Source organism: Solea solea, chromosome 2, assembly GCF_958295425.1.
Source record: "Solea solea chromosome 2, fSolSol10.1, whole genome shotgun sequence".
Taxonomy (NCBI): domain Eukaryota; kingdom Metazoa; phylum Chordata; class Actinopteri; order Pleuronectiformes; family Soleidae; genus Solea; species Solea solea.
Window position 1 is genome coordinate 22,403,375 of NC_081135.1, and position 18,216 is coordinate 22,421,590.

An 18,216-nucleotide genomic window follows, 5' to 3' on the forward strand; every position below is an offset into this window, starting at 1 on the left:
AGTGGAAACCCATCACCAATATTAAACAGGAAGTGACATAACAACCGAAAAACCTAACTACCCACACCAACTAAACTAACATAACTGCTGTTCGTGACACCCACAGTCATAATAATAAGAATAATAAGGCTGGGCACAGATGTGAGATAGTGAGATATGTATGTTTTCATGTTTCATGCGAAATCTTACTATGCAAACAAAGAAATGCTCTGACGTACCTGAATGGAACCGTTACACAATATAATATATTGAAACGCTCATCGAGATGCAGATTGTTTTTTATCTGAAGACAATGTTTTCAGGTGCAAGCATATATTGTTGTTGCGATCTGTACAAGTGATTTCTTATTTCAGCTGACTGTCACATTATTAATGTACAAGATAATTTAAGCTGCACTGAACAATGCCCCCCTCTGGCTGTGCCCTTCAGTCAGTCTTACATCCACAGAAGCCCCATAGAGAAGGACCTTCCCCCACATGTGCTGAAAGCATCAAATCTTGTCCTGATTTCAGTATTTCATGATTACAAACTACCACTGGTGTGCATGCTCCAGCACGGAGTAATTAAAGAGCGATTAAGAAGGAAGGTCTGTGGCACACGGGATTTTTGTGTAGTAGGACGGGGATGAATGGATCTTCTTCCTCAATGCAAGCCATCAATTATATATAATTCAATCTCCTTTGAGGACATGTACCTGTGTAAAGAGATGCTGTGATTATTCACCACCCCGGGGCTCTCTGTTGAATGTGTATGCCATGTTTGTGTATGTGGGTTGTGGTGTTACATATTCAACCAGCATAGACACTGAATAACATTAAAAAACATGACATTGTGTTTGAAAGCGTGAGTTTTATGCTGCTCAGATTGCCTCATGAATATTATTGTTTATGGATTTCTTTTTTTTTCTTCTTTTTTTTCACTTTGTCTCACTTGACCTTTGCCTGCCTCTCTGGTTTGCTGGCATACAGGAAGCTCTGTGAAATGAGAGGAAAATGTTTATTTTCTCTCTTTTTTTTTTGAGCTTCCCTTTGGGAGTTACAAAACAATTCTTGTGCTGCGAAGCGAACTTAGATACAATACAGAAAGAAACTTAATTTAGTCATGTACGTGGTATGGCTGAGCTGAACTCTACTTTCTCCGGGCTAAATGTTGTGAACTTGTTGCTTCTGTCAAATACTACTACATACCCACAGTACATATTGTTTATAGCCTTCTTTTCTTACAAATAAACTGTGGACAATGTAGGCACATGGTTTTGTCCAAAAAAGAAGGATTGTGTGTGGAATAATATATCAATAAAGACGTAGCTGAGGTGTCTGCTCCACTGGTCTCCTCATGTGAATATGACAATGTTATGAGAGTGCAAAACTAAGTCTTTGGTCTACTCTGTTTCCCCTCCAGTCTCATCATTCACTCTACAATGTCCACTGGTAGAAGCATGACTCATGTTTCATGGCTGCCATCTTGCTTGAGCCTAACCACAAGTGTATTTCAAGATGTGAACCATAGCTTACATGTATACTCTTCAGAGATGTATCTGTTTTCGAATAAAGATCAAATCAAATCACCAATTTGCACCACCCTCTTTAGGCTTTTCATACCAGTGTGTTTTCCTCCTGCAAACACTAATTAAAACCATATTACAAATAAAAACTAATAAAAGCAGACTGATAATGTCATCTGTCGAGATGAGGAAATCTATAAATTTCACACCCTATGTGTGAAATATCAAGAACTGCAATCAGGTGAGAGACAATAAATACTTCATCTTTTTTTGTCGCTGCACTGTCCAACAAACAGTACTCACTCCCTCTCTGAGGCACCGGCGTGAAAACTGCGCTCTACGACCACTGATTTATATTCATGCACTGTGAGTGTAGATACGAGCCATGCAGTATTCAGGATGGAGAACAGAGGTTTTAGCTCCTCTGATGTCTCTCCTTGTTCTGCCAGAGGCTTTCTGAGAGGCATCTCAAATATTCACAAACATCCATCAGTGCCTGAGAGGGTCAGAGTGGCCACAGTCCCGCACAATCACTCTCTCAGACACTTGCTGGGGAGAAAAACACACACACATGCACACAAACGAACAGAGCATACATATTTGTAGTCTGTGCTGCCATTTGTCTATCGGGTGAGTCTACTGATCCCCTCTGCCTCTCTCTCTCTCTCTCTCTGTAGTGTGTGAGTAAGTGTGTGGTTAACAGCTGAGTGTTGAGACTTCCTATAGTAGGAGGCTTGTGCCTCATTCTGTTGCAAACAGCATCACCCTGCTTTCATAATTTCCCAGTTGTGCATATTAGAGCCAGTGCAGGGAAGGATAATGAGTGCAGTCAAAACAAGCTAATCATTGTGAATCATGGTTGTGCAAAGAGAGATGGCTCGGAGAGGGTTTTGTGTCTTCGATGGAAACAAATGAGTTGATGTTAAAAGTATTTTAATTGTGTTAGTGGGGGTAAAAAAAGCATTGTTCTCTTTTCTCTCTCTTTCTCTCGCTGTCCCTGCTCGGTGCTGTTACCTCATATTAAGCTTCTGGCCTTTGGAACATACTGTGACAAAGAGGAAATATACTCAACAAGTCCTACACAGTAGAAGGCAGCATGTGCATTGCATTAAACATAATGACATCAAATTGTCACTGACGGCCCTGAACACATACAGAATATGCAGTACATGCACACAAACGTATATAGAGTACACTCTGTAACAAACAGGACTGGACCCAGATGCAGGACAGTGGGTAACATTCTTTATTTACATGCGAAAAAACGATGCAGGCAGACAGGAACAAAGATCCTCAAATGTGCGTATAAACGCAGGCCCGACATCAATGTGGGACTGGACACTGACTGGAACAGGAAAGCAAAGTTAAGCAGAGTCACAGAAGCACACACGTGCAGATACATCCACTGGTCAAAGAACTGCCAACCACGAGATGGAGCGGAGAGCTCAAAAAACTTGTCCACTTGGTCAAACTCACAGCCAGACAAAAGGGGGAGTGGTTAAATACACTGAGGAATCAGGGACACAGATCTAACAGGTTGGGGTAATCACAGAGGGGAAAAGTAAAGTGCACGCAGACAAGCGACGAAAAGGACTTCAGAATAAGAGGGGATTTTCACAATAAAATGACATGGACAAACAGAGCATGACACACTGGTACTCAATTACAGGGTGAAGCAGGGTGAGCCGCTGCTCTTGACGCAGCACCCGTCTCCTGGCTCGCGTCATCTGGGTCCTCCGTTACCGACGCAAGGATGCTGTTAATAAATTTGCATACACAGTGGATTCATGTTTATTATTATATTCAGAAAATACCACTTTGTATGCCGGTGGTATCATTTTATTTTGTTTGTATTTATCCGCCACACCTTAAAGGCCGGTCCGTGAAAATATTGTAGTGACCGGAGCAGTACTGTTTGCGGACTGCTGAAGAAATAACAGTTCGGGGGCCACAAATAGGTGGCCGGCAGGCCGGATGCGGCCCAGGGACCGCCTATTGAGTACCGCTGCTCTATAGAGCTCTGGCAAAAATGTTATTGAAAAAGATTTAAAGCCTTTAATCACATTCTGCTACATTAGCCCTGCATTAAGAAAGAGAGAGAGACATGTGGGTGACGCTCACACATCATAGTTCAACCACAAGTCAAATTATTAGGGGTTTTTTGAGAATAAGATAAAAATGATAATAATCATAATAATTTACTGTATTCTTTTCTTTGAATTCTGTATTTTTCGCTATCCTTTTAAGAGGAAGGTTTCAGTTTGCGTGGCTGTAAAAACCGTTAAGTGTAAAGTCACACCATTCAAGGAACACAGCTGTCAATGCAGAGGTGTTATTTTCCTGTCATACATTTCCTATATGCATTTCATATGATGAATTCATATTTATTACTTGACTGACTGAAATGAAACGTGTTTTAACTACATTATTGTCAGCAGTAACCAAACATGACTTATTCTTCTTGTTTTTCCCCTTTTCTTCATCATTATTATTACTTCATTTTGTTCTGACACATAGTTCTGAGCTAAGCTGAAGAGCAAGTCACCACTTCCTCCTATGTGTGCCTCCTCCACAAGCACAAATAAAACAAGCACAGAAAAACATGAAGCTCAGTCTCTGTGTTGTGGTCGTCATGTTTCATAGAAATCAAGCAGCTCTGCTCTCCATTCAGCTCCTAGCTGTGTGTCATGTCCGTGCAGGTATGGTAAAGATTTGTGTTTTTGATATTGTTGCATGTTTCTCTGCAGATGTTGCCACGTATTTCCTGGTGACACTGACTCGTCGTTGTTGTTGTTGTTGTTGTTTTTCAGCGTCAGATAATCATGTACAGGTACAGGTGGTCAGAGGAGACCCCGTCATCTTCAACTGCAACATATCGGCGGGAAACTTAACACAAATTAACTGGACCAAAGGCAAATTTCTTTTTGCCCATAGGATCTTAGGAAATTCCACTTTTTCAAATTTCACCTACCAAAACGTGACAATAGAACCTTGCTGTCTTTCAAACCTGAGTATTTCGAATGCTCAGCATGAAGACACAGGACTTTACAAATGTGTAATGACCTACACACGTGGTATAACGACTACTACATGGAATTTAACTGTGCTTGAGAAACAAAAAGGTAAGTACAACACAAAGCAACGCTAATTATTGCTACACCAGCTTTACAGTTCATAAGATCAAACTGTCTGCTACCTGCATTTATTTTATTCCTGACTGTTTTGTTTCCCCCAGCAAACACCCTACCTCTTCCCCTTTGGATTTTAATTTCCATACTTGCACCTGTGGTTGGATTGTTTCTGTGTGGCGTCACTGCCGCTGTCTGCTACCACAGGTAGGTTTTCAGATTATCTCATAAGAGTTGTTGAGTTGTTGCGTTTAAATCAAATCAAGCAAATGATCACTGATGACTTATGTGCAGGTTTGGAAATTTTACTTAAAGAATTTCACTTCTACAAAAGGCTAATGTGACGTTTGATTGTGCGGCTTGTGGTATTTGGAAGTTCCTTATTGACCTTTGACAATAGCAAGCAACTACAGCCCCCAAGTCAAGTGTAGAATAGCGCATGTCATGTAATTAGATGTAGAACATTTTTCACAGCTTGTGAAATATCTTTCCAGAAAGCTCTGTAGATAGAGGGATTTCCTAGTGAGAATATGACAATCATCAAATGCTGTTGAAGAAAATATAAAATATAACAGCACTAGTCAATGAACCGACTCACAGATGCCAATTAAATGAGATGACGTTGTTATATCAATGGCCCTAAAAGCATCCCACAGAGATTCTGTATTTAAAAGAGAGAAAGGTCTCTTTGAAATACAAGGATCAACTTGTGCATCCAATTGTGCATCTTTCTGCCAGTTTTTCTATTTTTGATTTGAGCATAATTATATTTATAAACAAGCTTTCCGGTGGCTATGATAATGTGGTGGGTTTTCAAGAGTAAGATCATCTTGTGACCTGGTGCATGGTGAAGTTGATTTGCCGCCAAGAAGACCCGAGAGACATCCTAAGCTATGTGTTTCATTTATTAATTGGACGCGGTGTTGTTCCCTGACTGTGAGCAAACCTTGTGCTGAGATTGTTGTATCAGTCTGAAAAAAAAAAGAAAAAAAGAATTGGCCCCAAAAACCCTGATAGTCCACAGATGATTTAAGTGTCACTATACATAGATGCTTCATCCTCATTCTCTTGTGGCTGCATTTGAAAGCCTATCCATCAGTGTAAGGAGAGAAGGGTTGTTGTCTGGGTTTTTGTCACTGTTTTGTACACTGTTTTACATCTTGTTAGTGCTTTGATCACCGGAAGGTTTCATTCATATGTACGGGGTGAATTGTCCCTGCATGGCCCTGCAGAAAGTGGCACAAGCGGCCGTGAGGTCATTGTGGGTTTTGTCTGTTGGTCAAGATATTTTTGTGCCGTCATGACAAACAGTCATAACTTGCAATTCAACACCAACTTTACAAGATAAAGTTTAAGATTTAATATATGTGTTTTCTCTTTTTGTTGGTTATCGCACACAGAAAAAGGTCTTTACAAGTCATTGTAATGAACAAAAGCAAAAGGCAAATAAACACTGGACACAGCTTTCCTTTAGTGAATTTGCCAATTTTGTGAAACAATATTATCTAGTAGGCTACAGCAGCCTCTATAGTTCCTTTTATAACTGGGATACTGATAATCTGATCTCTTTCCTGTTTAGTCCATTCAGTCAGAAATGTCCATCACAATTTGCCAAACTACATGGTAATGTATTCAGACATCTTGTGCAATTAGAGAAATGATTAGTCTTTTTGTTTGGGAAATTATTCAATTATTATTTGATTAAATCATCAAACGATCAGCTTTTTTTCTTCTTCTTCTATTGTCCCATGTGTGATTTAATGATTGGGTGTGATTATGGGTCACGGTTTGATCTCTACAGAAAAGTCAGGAGCCGGTCTCCAGAGGACGACTCAGTCCAGGTCCAGTCGCTCCCTCAGTCAGAAGCAGAGGTCAGATGAGTTTTTAACATCTTCATGTCGTCACATTTCTTTTCCTTTCTTCTTTTGTGAAATTGTTCAATTTTGCTTCCACTTTGTTGTCCTTTGTAGGTGGTGCTGCGTGTTGGAACAGATGGACGGATGAATACAAAGCACAGGAGTCAGTACATGGAGAGGCTGAACTCAATCTATGGACTTTAAAATGGCACCTGGAGTTTAATTTCAATTTCAAACCCGGTGCTTCAAGTGAGCTGGACAGCTGTTTCAGACTTATTTAACTTTAATACAATCAGTATCCATACTTTTAAGGAACTATATTTTTATATGGTGTGTTAAATGTTTACAGTATTATTGTTGTTATTTTCCTTTATTTGTGATAGGTTTATTAATTATATGGTGTGTTAAATGTTGAATTCTGAACAATGTTTCATGTGCTGGCAATCAAAGGATTAAGGATTTATGTGGACACCAAGATACCAAGTCTTAATGTCTTCATAGAGTCATGCTTATGTTACCAGTGAATACATTAATTTATTAATATTATTAAATGAACAGGTTTGGTTGTATCATTAGACTTTTGTGATAAAAGCAACGCAAAATGAAACAAGAGAAGAACATTTGAAATTGACTAAAATGTTGTGGTTCTGATCAAGAAGTGCAAGTCCAGCTCTTAAACCTTGTTCAGCAGCAATGTCTCACTGGTTTAAGTGTCATCAGCATCATGCGCACATTGTTTTCTTGCAGTTAAAAATGTCTGGTATGTGCATTTTGTAATTTGGTTTTTGTCATTGTTCCTAATAAAAAAATTGAATTCTCAATAATCTGATTTGAATTAAATCATTGGACGCATAGGGTGTAACCTTAATTGCAAGCTTAACTGAAAAGCAAGTAACCACTTCCTTTTCCTTCCTTCACCAATACATATAAGGACTGAAAGGTAGGTTCATTCTTTGTGTTGTGGTCATCAGAGCTGCCTGGTTTGACTTAAACAAGGCAGCTCTGTTCTATGTCCAGCTCTTATGTTCGTGCCATCCTTGCAGGTATGATAACATATATATATATATATATATATGTATATATATATATATACAAATATATATAGACAAGATCGCATATGTTCAGAGGCAGTATTATGTACTCCCATGTATAATTATAACTGTGTTGCTCCTGTGTGGCATCACTGCCGCTGCCAGATGCTACGGGTGAGTTAAGTCATATTGTTTTCTCAGAAGAAGCAAATGCTTGGCCATGACCTCCAAAGAGAAACTCGACATTGACAGCAGGGCCCACAGTTGTGCCTAGTTTCATGTTCAGTCAGAAATTATACCTCAAATATTTCATGTTTGTGTCGCTCGCTAAACATTTTCCCACAGCCTCTGCTATTTCCTGTGTCTGATTTTGATATATGTTTTTTTTTCCAGTCTCTAGAGGCGACAACACTAGAGTTGTGCAGAATACAATCGAAGCACAATACAATCGAAGCACAAGATGCAGTCAGAATTGGAACCTCTACTACTACTAGGGCTTAATGATTTTTAATTGTGATTATTGTGAGGAACTGTGATTGAGATATGCTTTGTGATATCAGAGGAGATGTTCATGTTTACATCTTTATGCTCATTTACATTCTCAAAAACATATTTAAAAGGATTACTGTGTGATATTTGTGAGAAACAAAGATATTCTCTTCAGTCTGTGGAATAAGACGTGTACAGATCGAGACAATAATTCATCTAAAATTATGTTTGTGAATATGCTGTAGCAAAGGCTCAGATCAAGGGTTCAAAACAAGAGTTCAAGTTCTTATGGGTGATATTGTGACTAGGTGTTCCTTGATTTTGCACCTGTTCTTTCAATGTTAAAATGTCTGCAAAGGGGCCTATGTATGTAGTTGTGTAAGACGCCAGCAGATGGAGGCAAAGACTGTTATAAATGCTGAAAGTATAGCACAAAGGATGATTTGTGAAATGCTTTTAAGGTTGTGTTGTGACAAATGTTTTTGATGGAAATCCTCAATGCCTGGGTGGATACAAAACCCTTAAATTTGTGTATTTTGCTGTGGGTTTTTTGCATGAGGGCAATAACTATTAGTAATCTGGTTGCGTTCAAATGTCTTATTTCTCATTAAATGTATCTGTGGTGTATGTCCTTACATGTTTACATTTTCAAATGGTGTATTCCCATATTAAGGGATCAAGGTTCATTGATGTTATTTTCTATCTATCTGTGATACATTTTCAATCAAGTTTAAAAGAAGGCAGTATGTTGTTGTTCCGGAGTAAACCTACTGTCGCGAGAGACTGCGGTCAAGTGAGCCGTCATTCGTCTTCGCGTGGTCAAGTGAGCCGTCATTCGTTTTTTAAGTGCGCCCGTGCAGTCGAATTTACGGTGAATGCTGGGAGTCGGCTGAGAATCAGCGCTAGTTTGATACCGGCGCGATCACTTCCGGTTTTCAAAATAAGACAATTGCAATCAATCGAGCTGATAGCCAGAAGCTATTGAACTAAATATTTTCCTTAACTTATTTAGATTTTTACTGTACAATAAAATCACTTTGGCCCATAAGTTCTGACAATGGTTGGTACAGTTGACCTCAGGGGCATGCTGACTACTACCTCAGTCATTATCAAACATTTTTACTGTATAATTCTTGAGAAATTAATCCTCAAAATTGTAATTGTTTTACTCAGAAAAAGGCCTAAAACTCAATTTTTACTGTACAATAAAATCACTTTGGCCCATAAGTTCTGACAATGGTTGGCACAGTTGACTTCAGGGGCATGCTGACTACTACCTCAGTCATTATCAAACATTTTTACTGTATAATTTTTGAGAAATTAAGCATCAAAGTTGACTCTTTTTTTACTCAGAAAAAAGCAGAAAACTACATTTTTACTGTACAATAAAGTCACTTTGGCCCATAAGTTCTGACAATTGTTGGCACAGTTGAACTTAGGAGCATGCTGACTACTCACTCACTCATTATCAAACATTTTTACTGTATCATTTCTGAGAAATTAATCCTCAAAGTTCTCTCTTTTTTTACTCAGAAAAAGGCAGAAAACTCAATTTTTACTGTACAATAAAATCACTTTGGCCCATAAGTTCTGACAATGGTTGGCACAGTTGACCGGGGGCAACTGTGGCTTTTCCTCGTTTCCCATGAGGTGCACCAGGATACTAACGCTGACGTTAGTCTTCTTGTTCCTTGACAAATATGGCCATGGTAAGATGAATGAACATCTCATTAGCTACCTTTCAATAACCTTAAATAACAATAACAGCAGCAACTGTCGTTATTAATATAGTACAGTAATAATTATATGACTAGCAATAATACTGCTATATACAGTATGTATATATATATATATATATATATATGTATATATATATATTTATAAATTGTAAGTAAGAACAAGACCAGTAGTAGTTTGTAGATCGAACAGCTGCTCGAGGTGAATGACTACGAGAAAGTCAAAATAATTGTTGCTTCTTCTTGTTGCTGCCTCTCACGTAACCTGCTGATGTGCTTTGTGTGTTAGGGCTTTAAACACAACAAGGAGAACTACTCAAAGCTCAACTCCAAATTAGGGTAAAGAAAACGCTCTCAAGGACAAAGGCATAAGTACAACAAAAACGCTCACATAGGGGATCAAAATCTATACTCAAAAACGTAACTTTTACTTGGTGATGTGGTTCTTGGACGACAGGACTGTAAAGCAAGACATCCAGAAACAAACTACACAAGACAAGGGAAACAAGGACTATTTAGGTAGGGGAACACACGTGAAACCAATGACAAAACTAACACAAAGGGAGGAAGTCAGGATTTGAAGATGGAGGGAAAAGATGAATTCAAAATAAAACAGTAAGTGCATGACAAGACTGGAGAATGAGTGACTTTATCTAAACATAAAGAGACACAAATGACCAACATAAACTAATCAAGAAAACAGGAAACGCTAATCATGATTACATTACATACAGCATTGACATATTTGACGAGACATAACTTTGTGTGTCTGTATGGACTGGTATAAGCTGCAAATGAATTGCCCATGTTGGGATCAATAAAGTTCTGAATATATTCTGGCAGCAGGAGTATAAATATGCACCCTCAGTGGCAGGATATATTAAATATATAGTTGCCTCTCTTTCCTGCACAATGAGGTGCCATTACATGAGATATGCATCTTACACGGTAGAGCTGCAGTACCATAATTAGTGGCCATAAAAAATCCATAGGCTGAAACTGTTCTACTGTAAGTTGTAAACATTGTGTGTTTTTACTTTCAGCTGTCCAGGTGATTGGAGGAAACCGGACTGCAGTCCAAGGAGGGACAATTGTCTTACATTCCAACATAATTGACACCACAGAGACCCTTGGCCAAGTTTCATGGATGAGGGCTACCCGAGGAGAACCTCTGAATAAAAACCTCTTTATGATTGTGCCCATAAATGGAAGAGTGGTGGACAATGGGCACAAAGATGGTCGATTTAAATTCATTGGGAACTTAAAACAGAACGATGGATCTCTCCGGTTATCAAACGTCACATTGCTGGATGAAGGGGTCTACACATGCATCTTCACTCTTTTCCCGAGTGGAAATCACAAGACGGAGATACCTCTAAAAGTGCTAGGTTAAATCTAACATTTCATTCCAATATTTTGTGTGTGATAGTGGGAGAGGAAGAGGTAGAGTATTTGCTACCGTCTTGCTCAGATGTTAACTATGTTGTTCATTAATCCCCCAGTGCCTCCAGTCACAGAGGTAAAAGACGATCTTCCTGTTTTGGGTGATAAAGAAATTTCCCTTGCTACCTGCTTGGCTGCTGGTTCCAGGCCTCCAGCAGAGGTGAGGTGGCTCACCGGTACTCTCACACAAAAACTGAGGTCAACAACCGACTACATCCAACATGAAAATGGTACGACTACCACAGTCAGCTACCTGATAGGTGAACCTACCAGAGAAATCTACCAACATGTGGTCCACTGTGTCATCACCAGTCCGGCTTTGTCGAAAGAGGAGACAATACCATTCACCCTACAGATCTACTGTGAGTATACATTTGCATTTACTCCTCTACCTCAGTTACTCATGAAGTGTATCTTTCTTTTTCTTTCATTTGGGCCATCCAGTGCTGATTTTGCATGTACTGTACATCAGTTAGATAATTTGTCAATAAATTAATAAAGTTATATTTTATTAAAATGTTTAAAAAAAAAAAAAAAAAAACTGCTCTCAAAGAAAGACTGATTTCTTGACAATTCAATATTTTAAAAGCCCTGCACACCACTAGTCATGGAAATATCTGTGTACCTCACATTTGGATGGTAACTCTATGCAGCTATTTTTCTATCGCTCATCTTTCATACCTATTCACACGCTGCCGGCACAGCCATCAGGAGCCAGGTGGGGTAAGGTTGATTATTTATGCATCTTCATGTATGAGATTTTTTCTTTGAAAAAAAGACATGGCAGACTTTGCACACACAGACACAGCTACCAAAAACAATACTTCACTCCCGGAGTAATTAGTGTACACAGCAGGGGTGTAAGAAAATAGTGATATACTAAAATACTGGGATATATCATGATGGGATACTGTATCGATTCATTGAAGTGTCGTATCGATGGGGATCTATTGAAGGGGTGGAGTGGCTCAGTGGTTAAGACTGGTACCCTGTGTGCGAAAGACACCATGGTCGCAAGTTTGACTCCGCCCCTGGCTGATTGTATTCAATTCCATTGTAAGTCACTTTGGATAAAAGTGTCTGCTAAATGTAATGAAATATTTTTTACAATTACACATGCGCTTCCATTCATACTAAAATAGTGATCCATGTCAGTTACTTGTTCAAGATACTGTATTGTGTGTGGGAAATTCCTCATTTGTATTTCAATGTATTTGAGTGCTGAGTTGTACACGTGTGGCTACTCACAGACTTCCTGACATAACCTCATGCAAGTTTCCATAGTCTTCATTGTGGGCGAATGATGAAATTTATGTCATGCAGACCCTAGTGAACCTCTGTACATGGGTGGACACAGAAAGTATCAGTTAACATGGGATTATTCTTCATTATTTTGATAATATTACTACTTTCTCAGGCACAGCAACAACACAGCTGGATCTCTATTTCTCTTGTTTGCAGTTTCACCCAGGGAAGTGAACATCAACTCCACGTCCAAAGACTCATTTCAATGTGTGACTGAAGCCAACCCAAGTGCAAAAATTACCTGGAGCAGGTACAGTTGTTAAAATAACCAACACCTAAAAGTCAAAATATCTAAAGAAGAAAAGTCCTGTTGAGGTGCAACTGCTCTTGAAAGTTACATGAAGGGAGGGACATTGTGGGGGAAGGGAGTTTCCAAAGCTGGTCAACTATACAGCAGGCGTTTCTGAATGTGTGTTCTGAAGAGCACAAACTTAGAAAATGTATCATTTCAATTCATTCAACTCTCTGCGTATTTCTCAACAGTTTGAAACATGCCACTGCTGTGAAACTGCACGTCACTTTGTTTTGTTTGTCTGTTTCAGACCTGGTCAACCGTGGCCTCAATCTGCTGTCGACGTACACGGGGCCACGCTACAGTTTTCAAGCATGAACTCTGACCTGAATGGCCTCTACCAGTGTGAAGTGTCTAACTTACATGGACGTGACCGTGCTTATGTGTTTGTGCATGTGACTTCAGGTGAGGTCTTGTTCTGCTTTGACTCCGTCATGAATGTGAAGTTAATCAAAACTGCTCAAATCGTTCCTGCCAGGACAAGAGAGTAGAACATTCTACCAAGATTTAGCTGCATGTTCTTTGAACACACTCAGTATCGCCAGATACAGCCACATTTTTCCAGGAGGGCAAAACAATTATGGAAAAGAACTAATAGAGATTTTTCTGCTAGATATTGCGATCGTGTTTTTTGATTCACAATATTTTATGGGTCGAGCTTCAATTCAACTGTTAGTGTGTTATAGATTTACAATGTGATGAAGCATTACAGCATGAGCTACAATTAAAATATTTACCACTCCATATTCTAATGCAAGGATGATAATGTTGCTTCCAGCACGTATGATTAACACAAGTACATTTTAGGATCTTCTCTGACAGTAAAACAAACACCTTGGGCCAGATGTGTTGCATGAGGCTTTTCCTAAATTGCAGCCTTTGTTTTATGTTTCTTGAGTTGTTTGAGATTACAATACCTTTTAATTTTCATCAGCTCTAAGTTTCCAAGCAAAAACAAAAAACTGCTCAAAAACAATGAGAACAGACACAAAACTGTGGCCTACCTCAGTATTTAGTTCACTACTTCACCACTAAACTGCTATGATAATTTAACTTCATACTTAAAAGCAGTGCAGCTGCAGAAAGACAAGAGAGCGCTTGCATTTCTGCAGAACAGGCCTTCAAACGACTGAAAATCACTGAATACTCTGTATCGATTGATTTCAACAGCATTATGGACTGTTTAAGGTACAATGTTGTTTCCTACTCTGGTCTATGTTCTTTTATATTTTGCTTACTTTTGGCATCATGGCCGGTGTCTTGCTGCTGATGCTTACTGCAGTGCACTTCCTGTTTAAAATAAAATCAGACAGTCCACGGTCAAAAACGGTGTCTGGCAGTCACTAATAGCCAATCAACTGATGACAATGATTAATTGGAAATGTGAATTTGACAGTGACCCATAAAATGTATGTTTGAAAACCACCAAAAACACTCTTAAAGAAATTTCCCTTTTTGTCTATTTGGTCCAAACACCATCACTTCTGTCTTCCTTTCATTAAAATTCAAAATGTTCAAAGCCATCTGAGCTTTAATATCCTTAAGACATACAAGAAGTGATTTGGCCGGGTAGGCAGCCTTTGTACAGAAATCTGACTGTCATCAGTGGAGGGAGATCTAAGAATGCAATCCAAAGGAAGTAAATAAAGTGATAAAGTGAAAAAAGCAGGGGCCCTAAAAGTGAGCCCCGTGGGACTCCGCATAAGATGGTAGCAGATGAGGATTACGTAGCTGTTTTTAAGAAGAAACCTCTTCATAAGAACAGTGTATTTCAGTATGTTAAAGAAGGTCCGAACAAGTTTTAGGCGCGGCCACAAAGCTTTTGCTTATTACGCTATGCTCCTTACAGCCTCGGACTCTAATATATTGTCCCTTAAAGTGATATGACCTAAAGGTGTCATTCACAGATGAAGATGAGGGGGCAGAATTCTTAGAAATGGGAAAAAAATGTCAAGGGAACTGCAAACTGTGACTTAACCAATTCATAATACTGAATAGAATCTATTGGACGCCATCCAGGCTGCACAGGGTTGATTTGGTTGACAACTCGGAATGTTGGAGGTGTCGGGACAAAAATGGTACTCTAGTTCACATGCTCTGGAGTTGCCCCAAAATTCCGGCATTTTGGTCTTCCCTACATCCCCACGTAGAGAAAATTATCGACCAGAATATCCCATTCACCCCTACTCTGTTTATTTTGGGTGACCCCTCTCCGCCTCATACTGTACTGTGAGTACTGTACCTAGAAACAGGCAAGGTTGTAAACGCAAGGGTTCTGTGCATCCCTGTTTCTTTTTATTATTAAATTTTTTGTATGTGTACTTGCTGATGGATATGTTTGTATGTTTACATTTTCTGAAAAACCAATAAACTACCAATCATAAAAAAGAAGAAACCTCTTCATAAGAACAGTGTATGTCAGTATTTCCTATTTCTTGTGTTCTGTCTCCCTACAGGAACCTGCTGGGCCTGTTGGACTTTATTTGGTATTTTGTTTTTCCTGATTGTCACTGCAGCTGTGGTGTGGTGCCTTCTTAAATATGGGATACTTCAAAGGTACTAAATACACCAGTACTGTATCTGTATGAAGTTCTCTTGTGGTTTATAATTGATTGTGTTTTGTCCAGGATAATTGAGGGTATACGTGAGAGGATGAAGATGAATGTCCCAAGCAGTTCCAGTGGATCTGGAAGTTTAGCAGATGAACTAGAGTTAGAGCCAATGAGATCGGTAAAATCTGTTTGATATTTAATTTGGTGCAGCTCAATTTATGTTGCAGCTATAATTTCAGAATAGTTGCTCTACTGTTTTTTGCTGCAGTTTTTACAATATTACAACAGTTTCATTGCATATATTTTTTTAAAATAAGCCTCGGTACCATTGTATTAATCAGTGTTTGGAATTATTTGTTGCAGGACTAACTTTGGCTTTCAATGAACAACAAGATCATCGACGTTTGAACTAAAGGTGATTCACAGGCATTACTAACCTTTGAACTGTTTATTTTCTCATTGTCTTCACGGACATCTTGAACACCTCACTGAGCCAGGCTGTTGTCCCCACCTGCCTGACATGATAACAATGATTTTGTTATATATTCCACCATCGACAATATCGACTCATTGTTACTTTCATTATTCTTCCAGATGTCCACATTAATGTGTGTCCACAGGAGACTCTGTCATGTTCACTTGCAACATAACTGTTGAAGGCATTCTACAAATCAACTGGACCAAAGACAGATTTGTGTTTGCTCACAGAACAGACGAAGATCAGACTTTTTTCCACCTTCGACTCTCGCAGAGTGAGAATAGACCAGTGGCGTGCACAGACTTTTTGGGCAGGGGCGAAAAGAAAAAAAGAGGGTGCGTACAGTGCATTCTCATCACTGAAGAGGGCACTACGTTCCACGTGTAGATGCCATTTCCTGTATTCTAGTGCATTTTAACACCATATTTTTTTCCCGTCTGCTACTAGCCTTATCAACAAGGCCCGGAGCCCCCCCCGACACGCTGACTCCTCACACTCCTCCTCTGCCTCTACATGTCACATTATCATTACATCCTTTTTATGCATTACATTAACATCATTACTGTGAACTTTTGCACCTGGTGAATATTTCACTGTTACTCACTTACTGCCCAGCTGTACTGCTTTTTACTGCTCTTCTGTAGTGCTCTTTTTCATCTTTTTAAAAACAAAACAAAAAAAAAAACATTTATATACTGTGTATATATACGTATACTGTTTCACTTAATTTTTTTTTCACACAATTTTGTATGCTTGTTATGCACCAATGACACCAGAACAAATTCCTTGTATGTGCAAATCATACTTGGCAATAAAGCTCTTCTGATATTAGCACCAGATAATCCTGGTTCTGTGAGAAAACTGGTTCTGTGAGATATAGTTATGTCATTCTAGATCAAAAAAAGGGCCTGACGTCTTCTGGAGTTTTGTGTGTTTTATTCACACAAAAGGAGTTTTGGGGGTGGAGTGGCTCAGTGGTTAAGACTACCTGTGGTTAAGACCCTGTTGGACCGGCAAATTGGTGCAACAGTGAAGTCTAGCTTCTTTCACCTGAGGCAGCTGGCAAAGGTGAAGCCTTTTCTTGCACATAAGCACTTTGAAGCAGTAATCCACGCCTTTATTACATCTCGGCTGGATTACTGCAATGCACTCTACCTTGGAGTCAGCCAGTCCTCCCTCACACGTCTCCAGTTGGTCCAGAACACTGCTGCTCGCCTCTTAACTGGGGCGCGTAAGAGCACATTACTCCTATCCTGGCCTCCCTGCACTGGCTGCCTGTGCATTTTAGAGTCCATTTTAAGATTCTTTTATTTGTTTTTAAATCTTTAAATGGTCTCGCCCCGCTTTACCTCTCTGAGCTTCTCCATCCCTACGCTCCTGCTCGGTGTCTCAGGTCAGCTGACCAGCTGCTCCTGGAGTACCGAGGTCTAAGCGGAAGCTCAGAGGGGAAAGAGCCTTTTCCATTGCCGGTCCCAAACTTTAGAATGTCCTCCCGCTCCACATTAGACAAGCCCCCTCACTGTCCATTTTTAAAACTCATCTTAAAACCCATTTTTATTCCTTGGCTTTCAAATCAGCATGAGACTCTGCTCTTGTTTTTAGTGTTTTATTGTTTTTATTCTCTTAATATCTCTATTGTTTTATTGTTTTTTTTATTGTTTTAACATTCTTGTTGTTTTATTGTTTTTATTGTTTTAGTATTTTTATTGCTTTACTTTTTGTTTTATTTCTTTTCATGTACAGCACTTTGTCTCAGCTACGGCTCCTTAAAGCGCTTTATAAATAAAGTTGAGTTGAGTTGAGTTGTGCAAAGACTTCATGGTCGCAAGTTCAACTCCACCCCTGGCAGGTTGTACTCAATTCCCTTGTAAGTCTTATAAGTCTTGGGGGAACATTATAGACTGTGTTCTAACAGACACACACTACGTGATTGCAAACATTTAAAGCAGCATTTAGTTCGACAGAATTTTTTTATTGTAGTGCATCTTTAATGACTTCTTCCACTACTGCTCTCATGCCATGTCATGCAAATGCATAATATTGATATTGTGATATAGTGTGATACCTGTTAATGCAAAGAATGGTTAACAACTTTATTCATATTTATATGAATTGGTTTTCTTTTGTCCCTCAAGTTGTTTCGTAGCTTAAGTTTTTGTAGTGGATAACAACATGCATGTAGCTACACATGGGGATTTTATTATTTGCTGTAACAACTCTTAATCCTCCATGCCTGGGCACCTATAAAACCCCTTTAATTTTCTTAATTAGTGTTTTGCTGGGTTTTGTATGAGGGCAATTGCTTTGGTAATTACAGTCAGCAGGTGCCGCATGGAAGTTGTCTATTTGAGGTGTTAAATTATTTGGAACAGATATTTAAAATAAATCGATTTAAAAAAAGG

At 39.1% G+C, this 18,216-nt stretch overlaps 2 protein-coding genes across 3 annotated transcripts; both read left to right on the forward strand.

Moving 5' to 3' along the window:
- The first annotated feature begins 4,029 nt into the window (after nucleotides 1-4,029).
- LOC131455248 (uncharacterized) lies at nucleotides 4,030-7,229 on the forward strand. The gene is made up of 5 exons (XM_058622781.1): nucleotides 4,030-4,203; nucleotides 4,315-4,626; nucleotides 4,740-4,839; nucleotides 6,434-6,503; nucleotides 6,603-7,229. The coding sequence occupies exons 1-5, from the start codon at nucleotides 4,107-4,109 to the stop codon at nucleotides 6,690-6,692; spliced, it is 669 nt and encodes a 222-aa protein (XP_058478764.1). The 5' UTR covers nucleotides 4,030-4,106; the 3' UTR covers nucleotides 6,693-7,229.
- Nucleotides 7,230-9,964: 2,735 nt separating this feature from the next.
- Nucleotides 9,965-17,674, forward strand: LOC131455383 (nectin-3-like protein). Of its 2 annotated transcripts, none has more exons than XM_058622980.1 (9): nucleotides 9,965-10,083; nucleotides 10,788-11,132; nucleotides 11,247-11,549; nucleotides 12,649-12,742; nucleotides 13,035-13,189; nucleotides 15,241-15,340; nucleotides 15,412-15,514; nucleotides 15,700-15,751; nucleotides 15,931-17,674. In XM_058622980.1, the coding sequence occupies exons 2-8, from the start codon at nucleotides 10,892-10,894 to the stop codon at nucleotides 15,703-15,705; spliced, it is 1,002 nt and encodes a 333-aa protein (XP_058478963.1). In that variant the 5' UTR covers nucleotides 9,965-10,083; nucleotides 10,788-10,891; the 3' UTR covers nucleotides 15,706-15,751; nucleotides 15,931-17,674. The 2 variants fall into 2 exon arrangements, with proteins under 2 accessions (XP_058478963.1, XP_058478961.1); XM_058622978.1 differs by lacking the exon at nucleotides 9,965-10,083 and adding an exon at nucleotides 10,343-10,359.
- Nucleotides 17,675-18,216: the final 542 nt, after the last annotated feature.

What these genes read in the sequence shown, in the direction of transcription:
- LOC131455248 (XM_058622781.1), top strand. Translation starts at nt 4,107, where the DNA reads ATGAAGCTCAGTCTCTGTGTTGTGGTCGTCATGTTTCATAGAAATCAA. An exon ending in TGTGTGTCATGTCCGTGCAG is followed by an intron (nt 4,204 to 4,314) that starts GTATGGTAAAGA and finishes GTTGTTTTTCAG; the next exon opens with CGTCAGATAATCATGTACAG. An exon ending in GCCGCTGTCTGCTACCACAG is followed by an intron (nt 4,840 to 6,433) that starts GTAGGTTTTCAG and finishes TGATCTCTACAG; the next exon opens with AAAAGTCAGGAGCCGGTCTC.
- LOC131455383 (XM_058622980.1), top strand. Translation starts at nt 10,892, where the DNA reads ATGAGGGCTACCCGAGGAGAACCTCTGAATAAAAACCTCTTTATGATT. An exon ending in GATACCTCTAAAAGTGCTAG is followed by an intron (nt 11,133 to 11,246) that starts GTTAAATCTAAC and finishes TTAATCCCCCAG; the next exon opens with TGCCTCCAGTCACAGAGGTA. An exon ending in GCAAAAATTACCTGGAGCAG is followed by an intron (nt 12,743 to 13,034) that starts GTACAGTTGTTA and finishes TGTCTGTTTCAG; the next exon opens with ACCTGGTCAACCGTGGCCTC.